The sequence below is a fragment of the Peromyscus maniculatus genome, chromosome 5 (assembly GCF_049852395.1).
Source record: "Peromyscus maniculatus bairdii isolate BWxNUB_F1_BW_parent chromosome 5, HU_Pman_BW_mat_3.1, whole genome shotgun sequence".
NCBI lineage: Eukaryota > Metazoa > Chordata > Mammalia > Rodentia > Cricetidae > Peromyscus > Peromyscus maniculatus.
This window is the reverse complement of record NC_134856.1, coordinates 27,965,831-27,985,350: the sequence shown is the minus strand read 5'-3', so window position 1 is coordinate 27,985,350 and position 19,520 is coordinate 27,965,831. Positions and strand designations below refer to the sequence as shown.

The 19,520-nt window shown below is 40.3% G+C and overlaps 1 protein-coding gene and 1 long non-coding RNA gene across 6 annotated transcripts in view; one reads left to right on the top strand and one right to left on the bottom strand.

The window, feature by feature from the left end:
- Ttc29 (tetratricopeptide repeat domain 29) overlaps positions 1–19,520 on the top strand; it is a 203,686-nt gene that overhangs the window by 119,467 nt on the left and 64,699 nt on the right. For both annotated transcript variants that reach the window (XM_006971720.4, XM_042277511.2), the window contains one exon: positions 12,277–12,400. In XM_006971720.4, the coding sequence (XP_006971782.1) occupies positions 12,277–12,400 (124 nt within the window). The remainder of the gene's footprint in view (positions 1–12,276; positions 12,401–19,520) is intronic.
- Positions 5,852–18,082, bottom strand: LOC121829380 (uncharacterized). Of its 4 annotated transcripts, none has more exons than XR_013051244.1 (4): positions 17,985–18,072; positions 12,544–12,781; positions 12,308–12,416; positions 5,852–8,330 (listed from the first exon to the last, which is right to left on the bottom strand). It is a non-coding gene; the product is annotated as an uncharacterized LOC121829380 (long non-coding RNA). The 4 variants fall into 4 exon arrangements; XR_013051242.1 differs by lacking the exon at positions 12,544–12,781 and adding an exon at positions 13,429–13,487 and having other exon boundaries at positions 17,985–18,067; XR_013051241.1 differs by lacking the exon at positions 12,544–12,781 and having other exon boundaries at positions 17,985–18,082.

The following is a 19,520-nucleotide window of genomic DNA, read 5'->3' as shown; positions in this document are numbered from 1 at the left end:
TCTGATTCGGCCTTTGGTGGAAACTTGCTGGTTGCCCCTCACTTCCTGTATTGCAGCCAGTGCGATCTGGTTCACCATTCGCTATAGAGCGTGACTGTGTGGCAGCCACTCACAACACCAAAATCCATCAAACACAGTCTTGTTTTTCCAGTATGTTAGCTTAGAGCCAAAATATAGCTTGTTAATAATAATAATAATAGTGGCAAGTGTAAAATTTGTTACACTGTAACTTCTTCATATTCGTCTTCCATTGTAAACATATTGGCTATATACAGGGCAGTCTGAAAAGGTGGCGGTGTTGTTGAAAGGCATTTAACGTTTATTTGCTACATGAACTAAAAGTAGAATCATTACATAAATATCACTACTAATATAAGAATCACTTCTTAAAATGCTAATACAAATGAAATGGAAGGCGGCCTATAAAATATCAGTTAAAACCTGGTCATTGTTAGACAAATATCTTAGGAGAAGGTGTACTGTTGAGAATGTGGATGTTTACTGGAGAGAGCCAGGGCCAGCCACACGTAAGGAAAGCAAGCAACCTGGAAGTGGACCCTCCCAATATGCATGGTGAGCAGTGCCCAGCAGACCCACCAGCTGCCTCTTGAAAGCTCTGCTCTCCAAACAGCAGCTAAGATGAGACTGGCTCGTATTCAACTTAATATCTGATTGGTCTTACGGACCCTGTGCATGTCTTTGGCCAGTTCATTTCAACTACTAAATCACCTGCCTCTGATATCGTCATTGTTGCAAATCAGTAGAAAACAGTTGGGTTTTTGTGGGGGTTTTGTTGTTGGTTTTGTTTTGTTATTTGTTTTTTCTTTTATTTTATATGCATGCATGTTTTATATATGTGCATGTCTGTACATGATGATGCCTGGTGTCCACAGGAGCCAGAATAGGAGGAGATCAGATGCTCTGGCACTAGAATTAGAGGTGGTTGTCAGCCATCATGTGGGTACTGGGAATTGAACCCATGGTCCTCTGGAATAGTATTCAAGTGCTCTAATTGTTGGGCCATCTCTCCATCCCCTAGAAAATAGTTGAATTCCTCATCTCACTTTGTAGTGATAAGCCTGATCTAAGTTCACACAGTAATATTAATGTGTCCCTTCACATACTCATAAAGTAATTCTTATAAAAGGAAATTTCTATAACATTCCACATGGCTAGAGAGAGAAAACTCTAGAGGGAATGGTTTCCCTTACAACCTTTTCTGAGCATTTGCCCTGTCACAAGATAATGCCATGGCGGCCTTTGGTTACTGATGGCTCTCATATTTATTTTTGAAACTTCTGGACACTTGAGGTTGGCTTGAAATTATCTGCAAAGGTTCACTGCATGTTTCATCTGAGATATTTCAGTATGTACCTCAGAATGGGAATTCTTGATCTGTCCCATCAACACTAAGGGCAAAGATGAATGATAATTTGGTAAATTCTGACACAGATGACCCAATGTGCCTGAGGTGGGGAAAGCCATAGCTGTGCATGTCAGGCCAGGAGGTAGCAAGTTTTTCTTAGGAATGGGGAAAATCCATTTCTTATATTCTCGGCAACACTGCAAACAGAGCCGTGAAAGTGCCCAATCAGGAAAGGGCTTGTTGTGAAATCATACAGACCGATGCTCAGATCTCCAGGATCCCGTAAAGGGCAGCATGGTTGTTCATGCTGTAATCCCAGTGCAGGAGAGGCCAGGACAGGCGCATCCCTGGGGCTTGCTGGAGAGCTAGTCTAATTGATGAGCTCCAGGTTCTGTAAGAGACCCTGTCTCAAAAAAAAAAAAAAAAATGGTGTGTTGATGCTGGCAGTGGTGGTGACACATGCCTTTAATCCCAGTACCCGGGAGGCAGAGCCAGGTGGACCTCTGTGAGTTCAAGGACAGCCTGTGCTGCAGAGCAAGTTCCAGGATAGCCAGGGCTACACAGATGAATGCTGTCTCAAAGGCAAAAAAAATTGTGTGGAGAGTAATCAAGCAAGACTCCAAATATTATCTTTTGGCGCTGCGCGCGCGCGCGCGCGCGCGCGCGCACACACACACACACACACACACACACACACGAGAGAGAGAGAGAGAGAGAGAGAGAGACAGAGACAGAGAGAGACAGAGAGAGACAGAGACAGAGAGAGAGAGAGACAGAGACACAGAGACAGAGACAGAGACAGAGAGACAGAGACAGAGAGACAGACAGAGACACACACACACACACACACACACACACAGAAACAGATCCACATTTTACTTCTATGCCAATAAAACTAATTACATTTATAGGAATTGCTTTTCACTAAAGTATGGTAAAGTTGTCATTGATTTGTGCGTCCTTAATTTTGTAATGTTGTATAGGATGCAGGAGGGTACAGGAATGCTTCCTCTGAAGCCATAGGAGAAAATATGCCAGGCCGTGACCTTCCCAGTGTGGAGCTGCCATTTTGCAGCATTGGCTCATAGGAGCATTCAGGGGAGCATGGCCTTGGTCAAGGATGTAATCTATGGACATTTCTTCAGTGTTCAAAACAAAACATTCTGGACCACAACAGCACTGGCTATTTGGAAAGCTTTGATTAAAATCAAGTCTATTAAACTGTCCAAACCTTTACAGGTTTTGTGGTCATTTTTAAGAAAATGTTGCTTTGAGGAATTAATATTAACTTTAACAAGCATGCCCACCCATGTGCAAACACACACAAGTACATACATGTCAACCCCACTCAAAGTCCTCAACTGTTCTTCTGGACTAGCAGGTATCACACAAAAGGTAACAGGCAAAATAGGAAAAATTATGGCAGTGGTGTCTGAGAAATAAATCAAGTTGTGTTAGGAGGAAACTTAGCATTCTTCCTAAATCTCTTCTTCCTAACCTGAGTGATGCACCAGGTTCCCTAATGCAGCCCTATCTCTATAACCATATTTTATCTATTTAAAGGAAATGGAAGAGGTTAGCCATGTCTAGGATAAGTGCATGTCTAAGGCCATCAGCTGAGAGTACCTGGAAGGAGTATAAGCCAGAAGCTCTAAAATGGTTACAAGAATTTATACTAAGCCTTCCCTGGGAAACACACATTCTCTCAGGTTTGGGGATACAGAGTTACCCTTTGATGCTGCTCAAGCCAGACCTGGCGTGACTTATTCAGGGAGGCTTCAGTAGTGGACATTTTTTTCTATCAGTGTGAACAATATACATTGCATAAGGGCTTAAGAGGAGCGAGAGAGGGTAAGCATTTACGTCATTTCCTCCCTACTTGAAGTAGTACTGAAGAGAAGAATTGAGTCTGAAAGGGTCTTATGACACTACCATAAATGTCATTTGTGATTCATAAAGAAAAAGTGAGCTGAGAAATTACCAAGTAAATATTACTATTAAATGATGATTTTGGAGAGAGATGGTTCAAGTGCATGCAATTTTCCTTATGGAATATGTATGTTTGTGTATTCTCATTTACAAATTCACTTGTTGAAATGCCACAGCTCTACATAATCAGGAAAACTACTTAAAAGGACCTAAAAAACAAGAACCCCACCCAGCTGTGTTCACGATGCACTGGTCACAGCAAGCCCACTTCTGGGTTTACTCCGTGCCCATTGTCAATTTCCTCACACACTTGAGTGAAATGATTTCCTGGAAAACTTTCCACAGTGGAGATCTTCAAATCAATCCCAACAAAGTTTTCAGTGTGAAAATTACCTTTCCGTTATAGCCGAAGATTAATTTCTTCTTGCTTGAGAGAAATGACATGCCCTAGTAATTTTCATATATTCTCTAAAATGGAGCATCCAGGCTTCCATGTGAAATTTGCTAAAAATGACCAAAAAAAAAAAGACCAGCAGAAGCGTTTCTATTAATTCATGGAATTAAGAATCGCCTTTTATGTTTTCTCCCGCCACTGATCCCATTTGCCTTATTACTCTCATCTGTGGCCCACAAACTTGGCGGTACAATCAGCAAACCCCTCGGTGGCTGCTCCATCTCTGCTCTATTTGATTTCTTCTCTCTGAGTAAATGATTAAGTTTTCATGCATTGGTTCAACCAAAATCTATGCTCAGTCAACCACATCCTTTATTGATTACTTCTTCAGCAAACACTAGGCCAAGTGTGATCTACATAATTGGACAGTTGTCAGGGGACGGGGACGTTAACAGTCCTGTTTTCCCAGTTGGAAACTGGAATCACCTTGATACACAAATATTCTGCCCCGTTTCATTCTCATTGTTTGGACCGAGGAGTCCTGGTCCTCAGAATATATGTTTTTAACTCTCTAAGGTCCGGTTGAATTAATTTAATGATTATACCATACAATCTGCTGTTGAAGGCGCACCTGTGCACTGCGTGTAGAGAAACTGGAATTAATGTTTGTCTAACATTTAACCTTGTCTTTGAACTTATATAAATAATCTGTAGCCTTTCTCTAGGAAGAAATTGTTTTTCCCCTCTCCCAAGGACAAACTAGCTTCTAAATCTGTTGTTAGTGTCCACATTTGGAGGTTTTCTTTCCACTCTGTTGTTTATATTCCAGTTGCTGGGTAGACAGTACAAACTGAGGGTGGGAGAGGAGCGTATAACTCATGACGAGAAGATTTTCCCTAACATTGCTTTAGAGCAAGTCCAGGATAATTCTTGGTGCTTGGGAAATCTGTTGCATCTCGGGGGGCTGGAGAGAAGATCAAAACACCCCATAACCACTGTATTTACACCATTTTGTTTTTTTCTACCAAACTTCTTTTTGTACTGCTGCTTGAGTGTGATATGATTTAACCCAGCAGGCCAAACCTAATGTATACTGTACTTCTATCCAAAACATACCCACTTGTTAAAGAACATTAAACATAAACAAGCTTTGGTGAGTCTATTTAGCTAAATACCAAGAATGAATTTTTCCTCTGGCTTTAAAGTGGTATGTAAAGATGTCTCATTCTTTTCCTGGGACGTTAAAGTACAGAAAAAAGCTTGAAATGTTAACAACAGTTTGATAAAATATTCTTAGCCCTAAAAATATTATTGTACTCTCTATTTTGGTTTTATTTATTAGTATTCTATTTATTGGCTTATATGCTTTATTTATTTTATCAATATTTAATACTCATTTTCCCAGGTACCATTCAGCCTCCTGCACTTTTACATTCATAGCCTCTCTTTTAATTGTTGTTACATATATGTGTGTGCACATGTATGTATAGATACATATTCCTAAATACACAAATACAACCTGCACAGTTTGTGTTAGCAATCCCAGATAAAGAGATACACATAACTAAGAACTGCTAAAAGCTGGAGAAAGTCTTCTCCAGAGAAAAGCATACCAATTGATTATCTAATACCAACTGATCTTACCTGAAAATTATACATACAAATATTTAAGTTAAAACAGTTAGCAGCCCTCTCTTTATATTTTAATATATGTTCCATGGGCAGCATAACTTTTCTAGAGAATTGATCTATACCTCACTCTGGAAGAGAAGCCGTGATTTTGGCATGAAAAATGATACATATGGAATTATGAAAGGCAGTAATCACAACTTTGGGGAACATGAAATTCCATTTTATTTCTGCTCTGTAGAGTATGGGTTTACCAAAAAGAAAGAAGAAAGAACAGATTTGATAGGCTCTGATAGCCGGGGCTTTGTGAGTCTGTAGGCAGAGCATTCACTAAAATCTCACGTTCAGTTTATCACATCGTGGGGATTTTCCCAGTGGATGCTTAGCTACACTGCGCTTGTCTCTCATGGTACACAGTCTCTGTCACTTCACGGGCAGTCATTGTCGAATCCCTGCTGGGTACCCAGCTGCTCACTTACACAGCTTCCACCTCAGAGCTCTTTAGAGTCATGTTAAAAATGAAGAAATGGGAGTTTTTTCTCTAGGTCTATAACTTTAATATTATCAAAATTGTTTTTCCAAGAGAACAAAAGAAGAACAAAATGAGAATATGACACTTAGTGTCCTGTCATGATTCAGGATTTTAAGTTCTGGAAATTGTTGGTGTTTTTGGAATTCAGCTTCCCATTCCTCTTGGCTTGTGGGTGGCTTCATCTCAGCATCCCATTCTTCTCCACACCCCATTCTTCTCAGCTTGTGGGTGGCTTCATCCCTTTTATTAAATACCAGTCTGCCACTGAGAGGTTAGACTCCGTCAACCTAGTTACTCTTTCAAGAATAACTGTTTCAGCTACTTTTCTACTGCACACCAGAAGCCATTGGTCCACTGCCTGTTCAGCCGCCTTTGAAGAAAGGGGCACTGTACCTTTTCCAGATTGCAAAGGCCACTTCAGGGATGGTGCCATATTGTCCTGGCCTCAGAGGATGCCTGTTGCTAAAGCCATAACCACACTTGTATGTCTTGGCAAGAATCTGTAGTCCTTTGTTTCGTGTTCTGTCTGTCCATTTTGTCCTATTGATTCGAGGATACTTTGTTGTCCATTGGCTAACTTTTGCCACAATGAAAGTTAACTCCATATGCAATTGCTTCAATGCCCATATTTTCTCTGAAGTAGATTGGTGCTGCCAGGAGCTGATATGTCTCACAGTCATAAGAAAAAGATTCTAAGTTATTAAAACATTTTAAATGCCATAATCTGTAGATCTCTGAAAGGTTTTAAGATGACCTGTCTATCTAAAATATATATGCTCAACCTCAAAAACATACCTAATATAACTACAAGTTGGATTATAATGTCTAACTACTAACTTTCATTTCTTTATATCCTAATAGTTGGTAATAATAACATTTAAGGATTAGCAAATTGCATTACATTATTAAATGAACTGTATAAGTACAATATCTTGAACAAGATTAGAAATATATGTATAACATTTTCTAACAATCTCAATATATATATAATTTGTATACAATATACAAAAATCCAATCCAATGTAAAGTATTTAAAACTAGTAATTGTCTTTTAAAAGTAGATTGAATAATCTCTCTTTTTATCTATATCATACCTATATCTTATCTTTACTTTTCAGAGTAGATTCAATAATCTATCATTCTATATATCTTTTTTTTGCAAGAACTTTAAATCTAATCTCCATTGTTTAGCCCTTTTCCTAACCATTAACAACAACAACTTGTAACCAACCCTCCTAAACAATGAAAATTATCCCAAACCAAAAACCATTGAAAGACCAAAAACCACCCACCCACACCACCTCTTTGGGAATGTGGGTATTGTATTCTTAAAATTGCTTCATGCTGGTTGTGGGTGAAGGCATCTTTATTCTGAAAAGAAAAATTTTGGGTTAATTGTCAAGTTCTAGGAAAGGTAGCTATATTATTTGTTGTTCAGTCTCTGCATAATGCCAAAGTTCAGGGCTTATCTCAAGTCCTTGTTCAAGTAGTCTGTGAAACTGGATCATCTCAGCTAGCCAATTCAAAATTGTTCTGAGAAGTCCAAAGCTGAACTGTAGATGATGTTTGTCAGTTTAGTGGTATTATTGTCCATTTGGAATCATTGTTGTGGAGCCCCATCATCTTTCTGGAGACTTCAGATTCGATGTTAGGCCTGGTCGTGATTTCCTGCAGAAAACTGATAGAGACTCAAACACAAAGACATGTATAGGCAGCTAAATGGGGCCTTTTTTCTAGAATTAGTTAGTACTCTATATGACCATTAATATCATAACAAAAGTTTAAAATATATATTAATCTTATAAATTTTGATATAAAATTCATACTTCAAGAAAAGTTTAAAGAATCAAAATAGAATCAAAGAATTGAGATTAGTAGTAATAGAATAGTCCCTTAATTTTTTTTATTTTCTTCTGTCTCACATCAGAAGATGGCTCTTTCTTCTGGCATGATACAGGGAGTTTGCATTTTCCTTTCCTAACAACATGCTTGAGTTTAAAGAAGGAGAGAATCATTCTCCAACTCCAAAGCCAGCTTTAATTTTTAATTGAACTGGGACTACAAGAAGACCATTTGTGTTAAGAGTCTTTAGAGAAGAGCAGAAACAAACATTTAGCAAGACTTACGAAATTTTATAGATGATATACCAATAGGCCAATTTACTCCTTATCTTGGGACATTTTTTCTAGATGACTTGTCCTTTTTCTTCAGATGTCTCGTTTGTCCAGTGTTCTTCAGATTCCTTAGCCTTCATTCTCTCTAAAAGACAAAAACAAAAACCTTTCCCCAAGACTAACTTTGGGGAAGTTCCCTTTTGGCAAGTTATATCTGATTAAATGAAATGCCATGTGTTAATGGTATAAGTTAGATTAAATTGGATAGTCACACTGGTTGATGAATTATCACTTCTTCTAATTAAGAGGTCTCTCTTGTTCAAATTGAAATTATCAATTTTGATGGTATCCACAGCTTATCTTCTCCTGTAGAAACAAAAGCAAAACCTTGTCCCCAACAGTAACAAATATCCTGGTTTCCATTCTGAGGTCAGCACATCCTTAAAGTATATAGACTGATTTAATTCTGTAGTTTTTTCTAATATCCAATGTCTCTCTGCAGCTGTTGTTCCTTTCTCATTAGCTTTGAGGAAATTCAAAGTTAATGGAGCATTATGCAATCTATTTCTGGGGGGTTTTGTTATCCCTTTCTGTTTATTTAGCATATCCTTTAGAGTTCTGTTTGATCTTTCTATAACTACTTGGCCTGTAGGACTATGTGGTATACCTGTAATATGCTTTATATTGTAATAAGCAAAAAACAGTTTCATTTTAACAGAGACATATGATGGAGCATTGTCAGATTTGATTTGTGCGGGTATATCCATGATGGCCATAACTTCTAGCAAATGAGTGATTAAAGAATCAGCTTTTTCAGAACTCAAAGCAGTTGCCCATTGAAATACTGAATAAGTATCAATGGTGTGGTGTACATATTTCAATTTTCCAAATTCTGCAAAGTGAAATGCATCCATCTGCCAGATTTCATTCCTCTGAGTACCCTTTGGGTTACATCCTGCTTGTAATGGATTCTGATTGTAAAAGGAACAAGTAGGACATTACCTTACAATTTTCTTGGCTTGTTGCCAGGTTATGGAAAAATCCTTTTTTAAACCTTTACTATTGACATGATGTTTCTTATGAAATTTTGAGGCCTCTAGCATATTTCCTATCAATAATGTATCAATCTTATCATTACCTTGTGCTAGAGGGCCTGGCAGACCCGTATGGGATCTGATATGAGTTATATATAAGGGATGATGCCTATTCCTGATTATATCTTGTAACTGAATAAATAGTGGAGTTAATTCTGACTCATCAGGGATAAATTCTGCAGTCTCAATATGTAATACCACTCTTTCAGGATACTGAGAGTCAGTAACTATATTGAGAGGTTCTGAAAAATCCATTAATACCAACAGAATAGCATATAATTCCAATTGTTGAACAGAATTATAAGGACTTTGAATCACTTTACTTAAATTTTTTGATTTGTAACCTGCCTTTCCTTATTTGTTTGCATCTGTATAAAATGTACAAGCTCCAGATATGGGTATTTCCTGTACAATGCAAGGCAAAATCCAATCAGCTCTCTTTGTAAGTTCAATTCTATCACTTTTTGGATATTTGCTGTTAATCTCTCCCCCAAAATTACTGCAAGCTCTTTGCCAAAGTTCACTTTCTGCCCATAATTTTTAATGTCCTTCTTAGTTAAAGGTATGACAATTTCTGCTGGGTCTATTCCTGTAATTGACAAAGTCTTAATTTTCCTTTTAAAATCAAGTCAGAGATCTTTTCCATATAAGTTTTAAATTTTTTTACTCTGTTTATTTGGTAGAAATATCCATTCCAATATAATATCTTCCCTCTGCATTAAAATTCCTGTAGGAGAATGCCTAGAAGGTAAAAAAAAAAAAAATGCAATCCAGCTTTGGATCAACACGATCGTGTCTGTCCTTCCTGTACTTTCTTTTCTACCAAGACCAATTCTTTCTCAGCTTCAGGTGATAATTCTCTTGGACTATTAAGTCTTTGTCACCTTCTAAGGTTTTAAACAAATTACTCAGTTCATTGTTTTTTACCCCAGCAACAGTTCATAGATGGGAAATGTCTCCAAATAATCTTTGAAAGTCATTAAGAATCCATAATCGATCTCTCCTAATTTTCACCTTTTGCCTGCTTGTTTGAGACATGGTTTCATGTATCTCAAGTTGGCCTGTAACTCACAAGGATGACCTTGAACTTCTAAAGCAGCATCTCTACCTCCCAAGTACTAGGATGAAATGGTTCATGTTGTGCTGAGGATGAAATCCAGGACTTGTGCTCACCAGGCACATGCCCTTCCAGCTGAGCTGTGCTCCTTCTCATGAAGTCCCTAATGTTAATGAAATGAGTTGTGAACTCCAAACATCCACGTGGCTGAGGCTCCCTCAGTTTCCTTGACGCTCAGCTCATGTGGACCACATCTTTCCCCATCCACCTTTGAACCACACCTTCCTTCAAACGTGTCTAAGTGACCAGTACATGCCGTGTACTCTTCTGGAAAGTGAATGTCTCCTTGAGCATTTTACTAGAATGTATATGTGTGACTTTAGTGAGACCTGCAATTTTGCTGTTGAGAGACACTTAAAAGAACAGTATTCACTTGTGTGTTTGTGTGTGTGAGAGAGAGGTGGTGGGTGCTGACTGGCTCACTCACTCACTCACTCACTCACTCACTCACTCACTCACTATGTAACATTGACTATAACTTACTGCATAGACCAGGCTAGCCTCAAACTCAGATCCTCCCAAGTTCTGGGATTAAAGGAGTGAACTGCCCATCAGCATTTTCACTTTTTATATACTTTAAAATAAAATTATATACAAATTCTCCTTTTAAATTCCGCAAGTCAGTGGTTTTAATACTCTCACAAAATTGTGTGGCCATAACTACCTTCTGATTTCAGGAACTTTCCATTATCCCTGAAAGAAATCCTGTATGGACCATTGATCATCCTTCATCCTCTCTCTCAGCCTCTAGCAGTTCCTAGCATCCTTTCTGTCTTTGCTCATCACACAGTAGAAAATGAATACACAATATATCATCTCCCTGTCTACTTTTCACTTACTATTTTCAAGTTTTGTCTATGTTTAACTGGTATCAGCTCTTCATTTATTTATTTATTATTTTGTATTTTGAAATAGAGTTTTTCTATGTAGCTTTGGAATCTATCCTGGAACTCGCTCTGTAGACCAGGCTGGCCTCAAATGCACAGAGATCCTCCTGCCTCTGCCTCCCAAGTGCTGAGATTAAAGGCGTGTGCTACCACTGCATAGCAGTACTTCATTTTTATGGCAAAGTAATATTCCATTGTATGGACATATTGCATTCTGAGTCACTTATGAACTGATCAGCATTTCAATAGTGTCTACTCTTTGGCTGTTATTCATAAGGCTGCTCTGACAATAATGTATGGATTTTTGTGTGGAGATGTGATTGTTTCTATTGGTTGAATATCTTGCAGTCAAATCTCAGGACCACTCATTGACTCTGTGTTACAGACTTTGAAGAACTATTTGTTTTCTAAAGCAGTGGGACCATTTTCTATCCACACCAACAATCCATGAGGCTTTACAAGTCTGAGCTTTCAACACATCTGCACCGAAGGCTCAGAAGAGGGGGTGGAAAGGCTGCCAGAGCCAGAGACCCAGAACGTGTACAGTGAGGTCGAGTCCTCAATACATGGCAGGGAAGCTTCACCCTTGGTGTCTCAACTAGAATCACCTGAGCGTGATCTGAAGAATGGCAGGCCCAGTCAACATGCTGCTGTGGGTGGGAGAAACCTCATAGAAATCTCATAGCTCTAAATAAGGAGCTACAAGCAATTATCCGCTGAGAAAGGGGGATTCAGTCTTCTCCAAAAACAAGCACCAGATAGGTTACCCAATCCCAAGTGCTCATCCCTAAAAAATACAGATATGAGCAACATTAAATGGACTCAGCGGGCCGTGTGTGTGTGTGTGTGTGTGTGTGTGTGTGTGTGTGTGTGTGTGTGTGCTCTCCAGTGTGTGTGTGTGTGTGTGTGTGTGTAAAGTGATATGAAAGAGGAAGAGGTTATGAATTTTGAGAGGGAGTGGAGGGGACATGAGAGGAGTTGGAGTAAGGAGAGGATGGGGTGGAAACAGTGTATAGAATTAAAAAAAAATAAAAAATTTTGAGTTTTAGCTCATTGTATTCTCTGACAGATATAAGCCGTGCCTACAAATGCACTGTGTGTGTGTGTTGTAAATCTAACCATCTGACCAGCACTCCCACTTTTTACGGCAGACACAAAGTTCCTTCTTTTCACATCACTGTGATTTACACTAACGGTTTCCCATTTCATTCCAGCCAAGGCGAGATGACAGAAGCAATTAAATACCTGGAAAAGGTTGTGAAAATCGCAAGGAACAACTTCCAGAGCCTCGATGTGATCCGAGCGTCCACGATGCTTGGTGACATCCACAATGAAAGAGTGAGTCATGTGCCCCCTGTTTGTGGAAAGGCTTGCAAAGTTGGAAGTCTGTTCTCATTTTATGCTCGCTCTCTCACAAGTCAATGTGGAAAAGGGCTGAGACCGCAGGATGGAGCACAGACAAGGTGCGGAACTAGGAATACCTCTTTCCCACTCGTCTGGTGGTGTACAGGCCCCACCAGCAGTGACCACGGCCATTCAGTATTCCAAGTGACTGAATGTGAGGAACAATGAAAAGATTTCCATTCAAAGGCACTTTGTGATAACCTTTGGCCCTTATCAGCTTACTCTGACATTCCTCTCTTGGTCCAAATTCTTATTTCTTTGTAATCCAGTTGGGATGCTCTTTATTAAGCCCCACCAGGCGAAGAAACAAAAACCCTAAGAATGATTCCAAAGGGAATTTAGAGTGGGTTTTCACAGCATCCCAGGATCCATGATTAGTAAATGCATCAGTTGTAATACCAATTTTATTACCTTCAGTTGCCCAGGGTCTCCTTTAGAAATTGTATGGAAGAAGCCTGTTTCTCTGGTTATAATTGCTGTTTTGATCATGAATCAGATCCATCATTTTTTAGGGTAATTATATTCTCCAACTGTGTTCATGCACTCTGTGTTAATCTGAGTGTTCAGTGATTAAAAGCACTACTGTGGAAACCCACTGCTTGGGTGACAAGCCCAGCTCCCTCACTCATAAGATCTGGGACCTGGGACAAGTTATTTACACTTCTAGGTGCTTTGGTTTTCTCGTCTCACGGGGTTATTGTAAGGATTAAATTAAGCAACAAGAAAGCAGAAGGACGGCTGAGAAGAAAGAACCCTGAGAGGGTGGGAAAAGAGGGCGGTAGGGGGGGAAGCAATCATGAACAGGGCGCAGCGGTGTATATGTGTGAAAGTGTCATAACGAAACCCAATATTTTATACACCAGCTACAATGCTAAATTTTTAAAAATCAGCTGGAGAGATGGCTTGATGAGTAAGAGTCCTTGCTCCTCTTGCAGAAGAGGTTTGCTTCCCAGCACACTCACCAGGACGCTCACAGCTTCCTATAACCCTAGCTCCAGGGGATCTGATGCCATCTTCTGGCCTATGCAGGTGATACACATAAATGCACATAGACACACACACACACACACACACACACACACACACACACACACACACATAGAGTAAATAAATAAATACTAGCGGGCTGGGGAAATGACCACATCATTAAAGTATCTCTTTTGGAAGCAAAGGGACCTGATTTCAGATCCCTAGCACCTGTGTTCAAAAACAGTGTGTCACACATGACTATAACCCCAGGAATGGTAGGGCAGGACCGGTGGAGCTCTTTGGGCAGCCATCCTAGCCAAATCAGTGAGCCCCAGGCTCAGTGAGAGAGATCCTGTCTCAAAAATACAATGTAGAAAGTGGTCAAGGGAGAGACTAGTCCTTGACCTCTGGCCTCCATACATCTGTACATATACATGCATGTATACACACATGAGCAGGTACACAGTCCATATGAACACAAACATGCACCATGCACAGAGTAAATACTGAGGAGTAAGGAACTGACTTAGTGGGGGCAGCACCTTGAACTACTGCTGTGTCTGGCAGGGAAACAGGATTGGTATTGCTACGATTGTGCCCCACCACCAAACAGTTCTCTCTTCCAGACCCTCCAAGAGTTTGACTCACTTCCAGTCTCCCAGACTCAAAGCAGCTGGAACACTCCAACCCACACTCTTAGCCACTACAATATTTTTTTAAGAAAATGAGTTTGAAATTAGTACAAATGAGTGAAAGTAATGTTTTGTTTTGTTTCTGCTATGGGAAAATCCTGCAAGCAAGTCATGACCTCTCATTTCTCTCAGCTTCCTGCTGCTCCTCTGGTCCCTTTGCCCTTCCCAGGAGAAGAACCCACCATCCCAAGAGTGACTCTAAAAGGAAATTTAGAATGGGTTTTGCACAGCACAAAGACACCAGAATTAGTCAGTGTGCTGACCATAACACCATTTCTTCCCTTGCCCAGAGTGCTTTGGAGACCCTGGGGAAGGCTCACAGTCTTAAGGTCTGCGGTTCCCTTGGTTTCCCACTCTGCCCCCTTCACCCCTCCCCTGCTTTCCTGCCTCCTCCCTCCAGGCCCCCATCCTTGCCCTCACCTTGGCTCTGCTCCCTCTGTCTCCCACTGTTTCTCTCTTTCTGGCCCCCACGTCCACCCCCAGGACCCTCCTCTCCTGTGCCTCCTCTGCTGCCCCCACCTCCTGGACCACTTCTGCCCTGCTGATCCCCACAGCGGGAGTTTATTTTCCAGATAAAGTGGTGGTGGGCAGGGATGCCAAGACTTGCCCTGGAAAAGCTTGCTGTCAAAGAGGGGACTGCGCCCCACAATAGCTGGATTGACAGACACACTGGACTGAAAGACACAGACTGACCCTCTGAAAGGACGGCTCTGCAGAAACACAACCAAGCACACACTGCTATGGCTTTCCCATCCCACCAAACAGTACGCCGAACACCGATGTTCCATGTGACAGGAATGCCAAGTGTCCACCGTTTCCCTCATGACAGAAAGATACAGAAAAAGAGAGAAACACTAGAACTAACTTCAGGATTTCATTTTCTCAAGTTTTGCCAAGTGTTTTTTAATGTCACTAGTGTGATTTATTCTCTGGTGTTTGATTCTTGAACAGTTTAACGTACAAAGACTGTGTCAACTACTAAAAGTTAATTTTTACCAATTTAGCCTCATTATAAAATTTGGAGGATTCTGGACATTCATTCCATATTTTTATATATATATACATACATATATATCTTTATATATGTATTTGTTTTATTCATAGAGACAGACAGACAGATAGACACTATTTAGTTACTTTTCTATTGCTGTGATAAAAGACCATGACCAAGGCAGCTCACAGAAGGAACAGTTTATTAGGGGTTATGGTTCCACAGGGCTCTGAGTCCATTGCCATCGATAGCAGGGAGGCACGGCCGCAAGCATGTGTGGTGACTAGATCAGAAAGTTGAGAACTCATTCATCAAATCAAAAGCAGGAAGCAGGGAGCAAACTGAGAGCTGTGTAAGTCTGAACACTCAGTACCATGGTAAGGTACGTCCTCCAGCAAGGCCACGCCTCCTAAGCCTCCCTAAACAGCACCACCAGTTGTGAACTAAGTGTTCAAATGCCAGAGCCAATGCTGGGGCATTCTCATTCAAATCACCAGTGAAAGACAGACAGACAAACAGATGGTTCAGATATACAAGTTGATTCCAATACTTTGATGGGTCCAGTAGTAAATAGTCTTAATGACAAATAATGTAACATTGAGTACATGATTTTATAACCACACACACTTCAAAACAAAGCTTGATTTGTTTCTCAAACTGTTAAAGCGACATTTAATCTTTGTGCATCACCGTTCTCCACCCTGTCGTCATTTAGAAGTGTCTGCTGACAGTGGCTCAGGCTAACCGAATTGTCCGTCATTACTTCTCAGTGCAGTCTGAAAGGCAGTCGGTATAACGAAGGAGATTAATTAGAACTGGGTGGTGGTTGCTATTTTAATTTTCTCTAAATTCTGCAAAATCCCTTCCTAAGAAAACGTTGACAACAAATAACTTGCCACTCTGCTCTTGAGTGGCTGAGGACAGTTCCCGATTATATGAAGTGCTGCCGTACAAGTTGCCCAGCTGGACAGTTCCATGAGTTATTTGCACAGGTAGGAATTGACCCCTTCCTGGAAGGGGGTTAGAGCAAGGCAGAAAGTAACTAGCCTGGGTTTTGTCCACTTGGTTTGAACTGTGCCCAGCTGCTAATTAGTTAAGACATTGGGCAAGTTAGTTCTCTGCTCAGTTCCCTCACCTTCCAGATGTCAGTAACAAGAAAACTCAAAACTAGTGGCAAGTATCTATACCTGCGATGCTGTCTCACCAGCCCTACTTCGAGATTTTCTACATATTTAAGTCATCTAGCAGAAAACAGCACTTAAAATGTTAGTATAAGTTATTATATTTGAAGTCTCTTAAAATTTAAAATTTGCACACAAACATTAAAACGATAAATGATTAAATGTTTACTGTAGTATTGACACAAGCTTTGAGCAACCTGAGTGTTGTCAATATTCAGAAGAACTTACGAAGGGGTGTACTAAGGGCGGAGAGATAGCTTAGTGGTTGAGTACATACTGCTCCTCCAGAGGACGTGAGTTAGGTTCCATAAGGCAGCTAGCAAACACCTGTAACTCCAACTCTGGGGAGACCCAGTGCCTCTAGCACACACACACACACACACACACACACACACACACAATTTAGAAAATTAGCCTTCCTTTCATTCTTTTTACTTCTTTTTCTGGCCGGAAATTCTCAGCGAAGCCCGGGCCAGCCTCACACTTGCAAGCCTCCTGTCTTAATCTCCCATGTGCTGGCTTTTTAGACCTAGGACACTGTACATGGCTGGACTGGAAGATAAGCATGGAGTGCCCATTTCTATTAATCTATAAGATGTCACGTGACCATCACTTACTGGTACTTTCACGTCTTGCTTCTCCTGGCAATGCTGGCGTCTCTCACCAGCCTCCACCTTTCTCTTTCCTGTCTCTCTCCTTGGATTTCCTGCCTGCCTCTAAGCTGCCTTGCCATAGGCCAAAGCAGCTCACTTATTAACCAATGGGAACAACAGATATTCAAAGCATACAGAAAGACATCCCCCAGCATCTGTGTGATTGGTATGGGGGATCCAGCTGTCTGTGTGCAGGCTAAGTGAGACATGAGCAACAGGCCTGTAAATAGAGTTCCTTCCTGTCCTCTGCTTCAGTTCCTGCCTGGAGTTCCCATCCTGGCTTTCCTCCACGATAGACTGCAAGTTGTAGGGAGAAATAAACGCTTTCCTCCCCAAGTTGTTTTTGGTCATGGTGTTTAATCATAGCAATAGACAGCAGGCAGGAGAACTCGCCACCAGCTACCACATCTCATCTTTCTGCCTCTGTATTGCTCAGGCCACTTATTTTAATGGTATTGTTAGTAATAAGTTTCAAAATATAACATTGTGAGACAGAAGTTACAAGGCAAAACCGTTATCTGGAAAAACACTGGGACTGGCATATTCTATGATTATGGTAGTGTTTTTATTATTTAAATTAGTGCATCTTAAAAATAGTCTTTATCTTAGTTAATCTTTTATTATAAAATCTGGGAGAATGGGCCTCCCATGCCACTCTGTAGATGTGATCTTTTGATGGAATGTTAATTGAAAATATATAATTACTATAAAGTGTCCAAATGAGAATGTTTTAGGGAAGATCAAGTATCTGCCCTTTATGAGATTTCTCATTCCTCAATAAGATAAAACAATAATCACAGTTAAAAGAATGGTAATTCTTATGTTAAAATAACAGAAAGGAGCCAATGAGATGTCTCAGTGGGTCAAAGCACTGGCCACACAGCCTGATGACTTGGGTTCGATCCCCCAAACCCACAAAGGAAGAAAATTGATTCTTGAAAGTTGTCCTCTGACCTCCACAAGTGTGCCATGGCATGTGCAAGCCCACACTCACACACAGAGACACATACACACACAGAGAGAATGACTTACCTTTAGAAAACACTCATTTATTTTGACTTTGCTTATTGGATCTGTAAGAAACAGAATAGGCATGAAAATTCTGTTACAAGCTCTGTTTCAGGTCTATGATGTCACTGAGCTCTTATTTTGGAACTGCCAGGGATTGCAGAACACTGGTTGGGGTTGCCTTCTCGTGGATGGAATAATGTACGTATAATTTGCTGCGCAACCTCAAGCTCCTATTTAAGATTGTCGGAAGTGATTTCTAGAATCATTAGAAATTTATAATAGAGATGACTTGAAAACAAAGATGAACTTTAGAAAGTTATACAGAATTTTAGAGGAGATTACATTTACATAGTAAGCTTTTTTAAGAATGAAGAGTGTGGAAATACATTAGACACTAAGGAAAACTCACTCCCAGAAGGTACATTTCTTAAAAAACGATAGCATCTGAAAAGAATGAATATTGATTGCGTTTACTTGACAGTGTTTTAGAGACATTTTCATTGGTAGTAGTTCATGACAGACAGTTGTCAGTTTGAAGGGAGAACAGCTAGTTAAATAAGGCCCAGGCCCACTCCAGGCATTAGTGCATCCTCTAAAGCGGGCACCTGCCCCTGCTGCCCTTGCTGCTGGGTGCCACTGGTGCCATGCATCCCCACACACAGTGGCCGCCCCGTGACTAAGCAGATAAATGCACAAGTTCATTTTAACACGTCTTTAAATAATGCTGGATGTTTAAATGTGTGTCCATTTATTTATAGCCCTGGATTTGCCAGATTCAAACTCTCAGCCTAAATCAATGAACAGCCTTAGGCTCAGAAATATAACAGAAGCAGTTAGATGCTTCAAATTCTAAAGGGCTAGCCTTGGCCAAATTGTACTTTTTTGTGGAGTTTGTCCTTTCCCATTGGTATCTATCAGGATAATCTGTATTTTCATCATCTTTCGTATTTCTCATGGTTCTCAGTCATATATAATTGGAACATAGATACCACCTTTCACATGGTTTTAATCAAATCATCTTTCCCCATTAGAAATTTTGTTTTATGATAAAAGAATGAATTGCTTACAGCAACAAATAATAATTATTACGTATACAATATAAAGGAGCTTCACATCAATCAGCAAATTTGGTCAAAGGAATAGTTTGAATAGGAAGTGTATATAGTCTGCCCTATGGACACAGGACACAAGGTGTTACATGTGCTGTGTGTGAGGGTAGCCGCTCATCACCATCCGGCTGTCAGGTGTCTCCTCACTCCATCAGTGTGACCACTCATCAACCTGCCCCACTGCACAGAGGGCTATGGAGCTGCGTCCCTCTGTGCTGGTGTGTGGCCTGAAGATGTATCCATGGGGTTTGAATGCCCATTTCTTTCACAGAGTATGGGAATAGGGATTAAAATTTTATTGCAAAAAATATCTCTCCTATGAAAGTTTCTTTTGAAAGGAGTGTTCAACCATGTTTTAAATATCTCTATTTTTTTCTGTGTGTGTATGAGTGTTCACATGTAGCGGGCACAGCTGTGTGGGTACACATGCATGTAGAGGCCAGGGGTT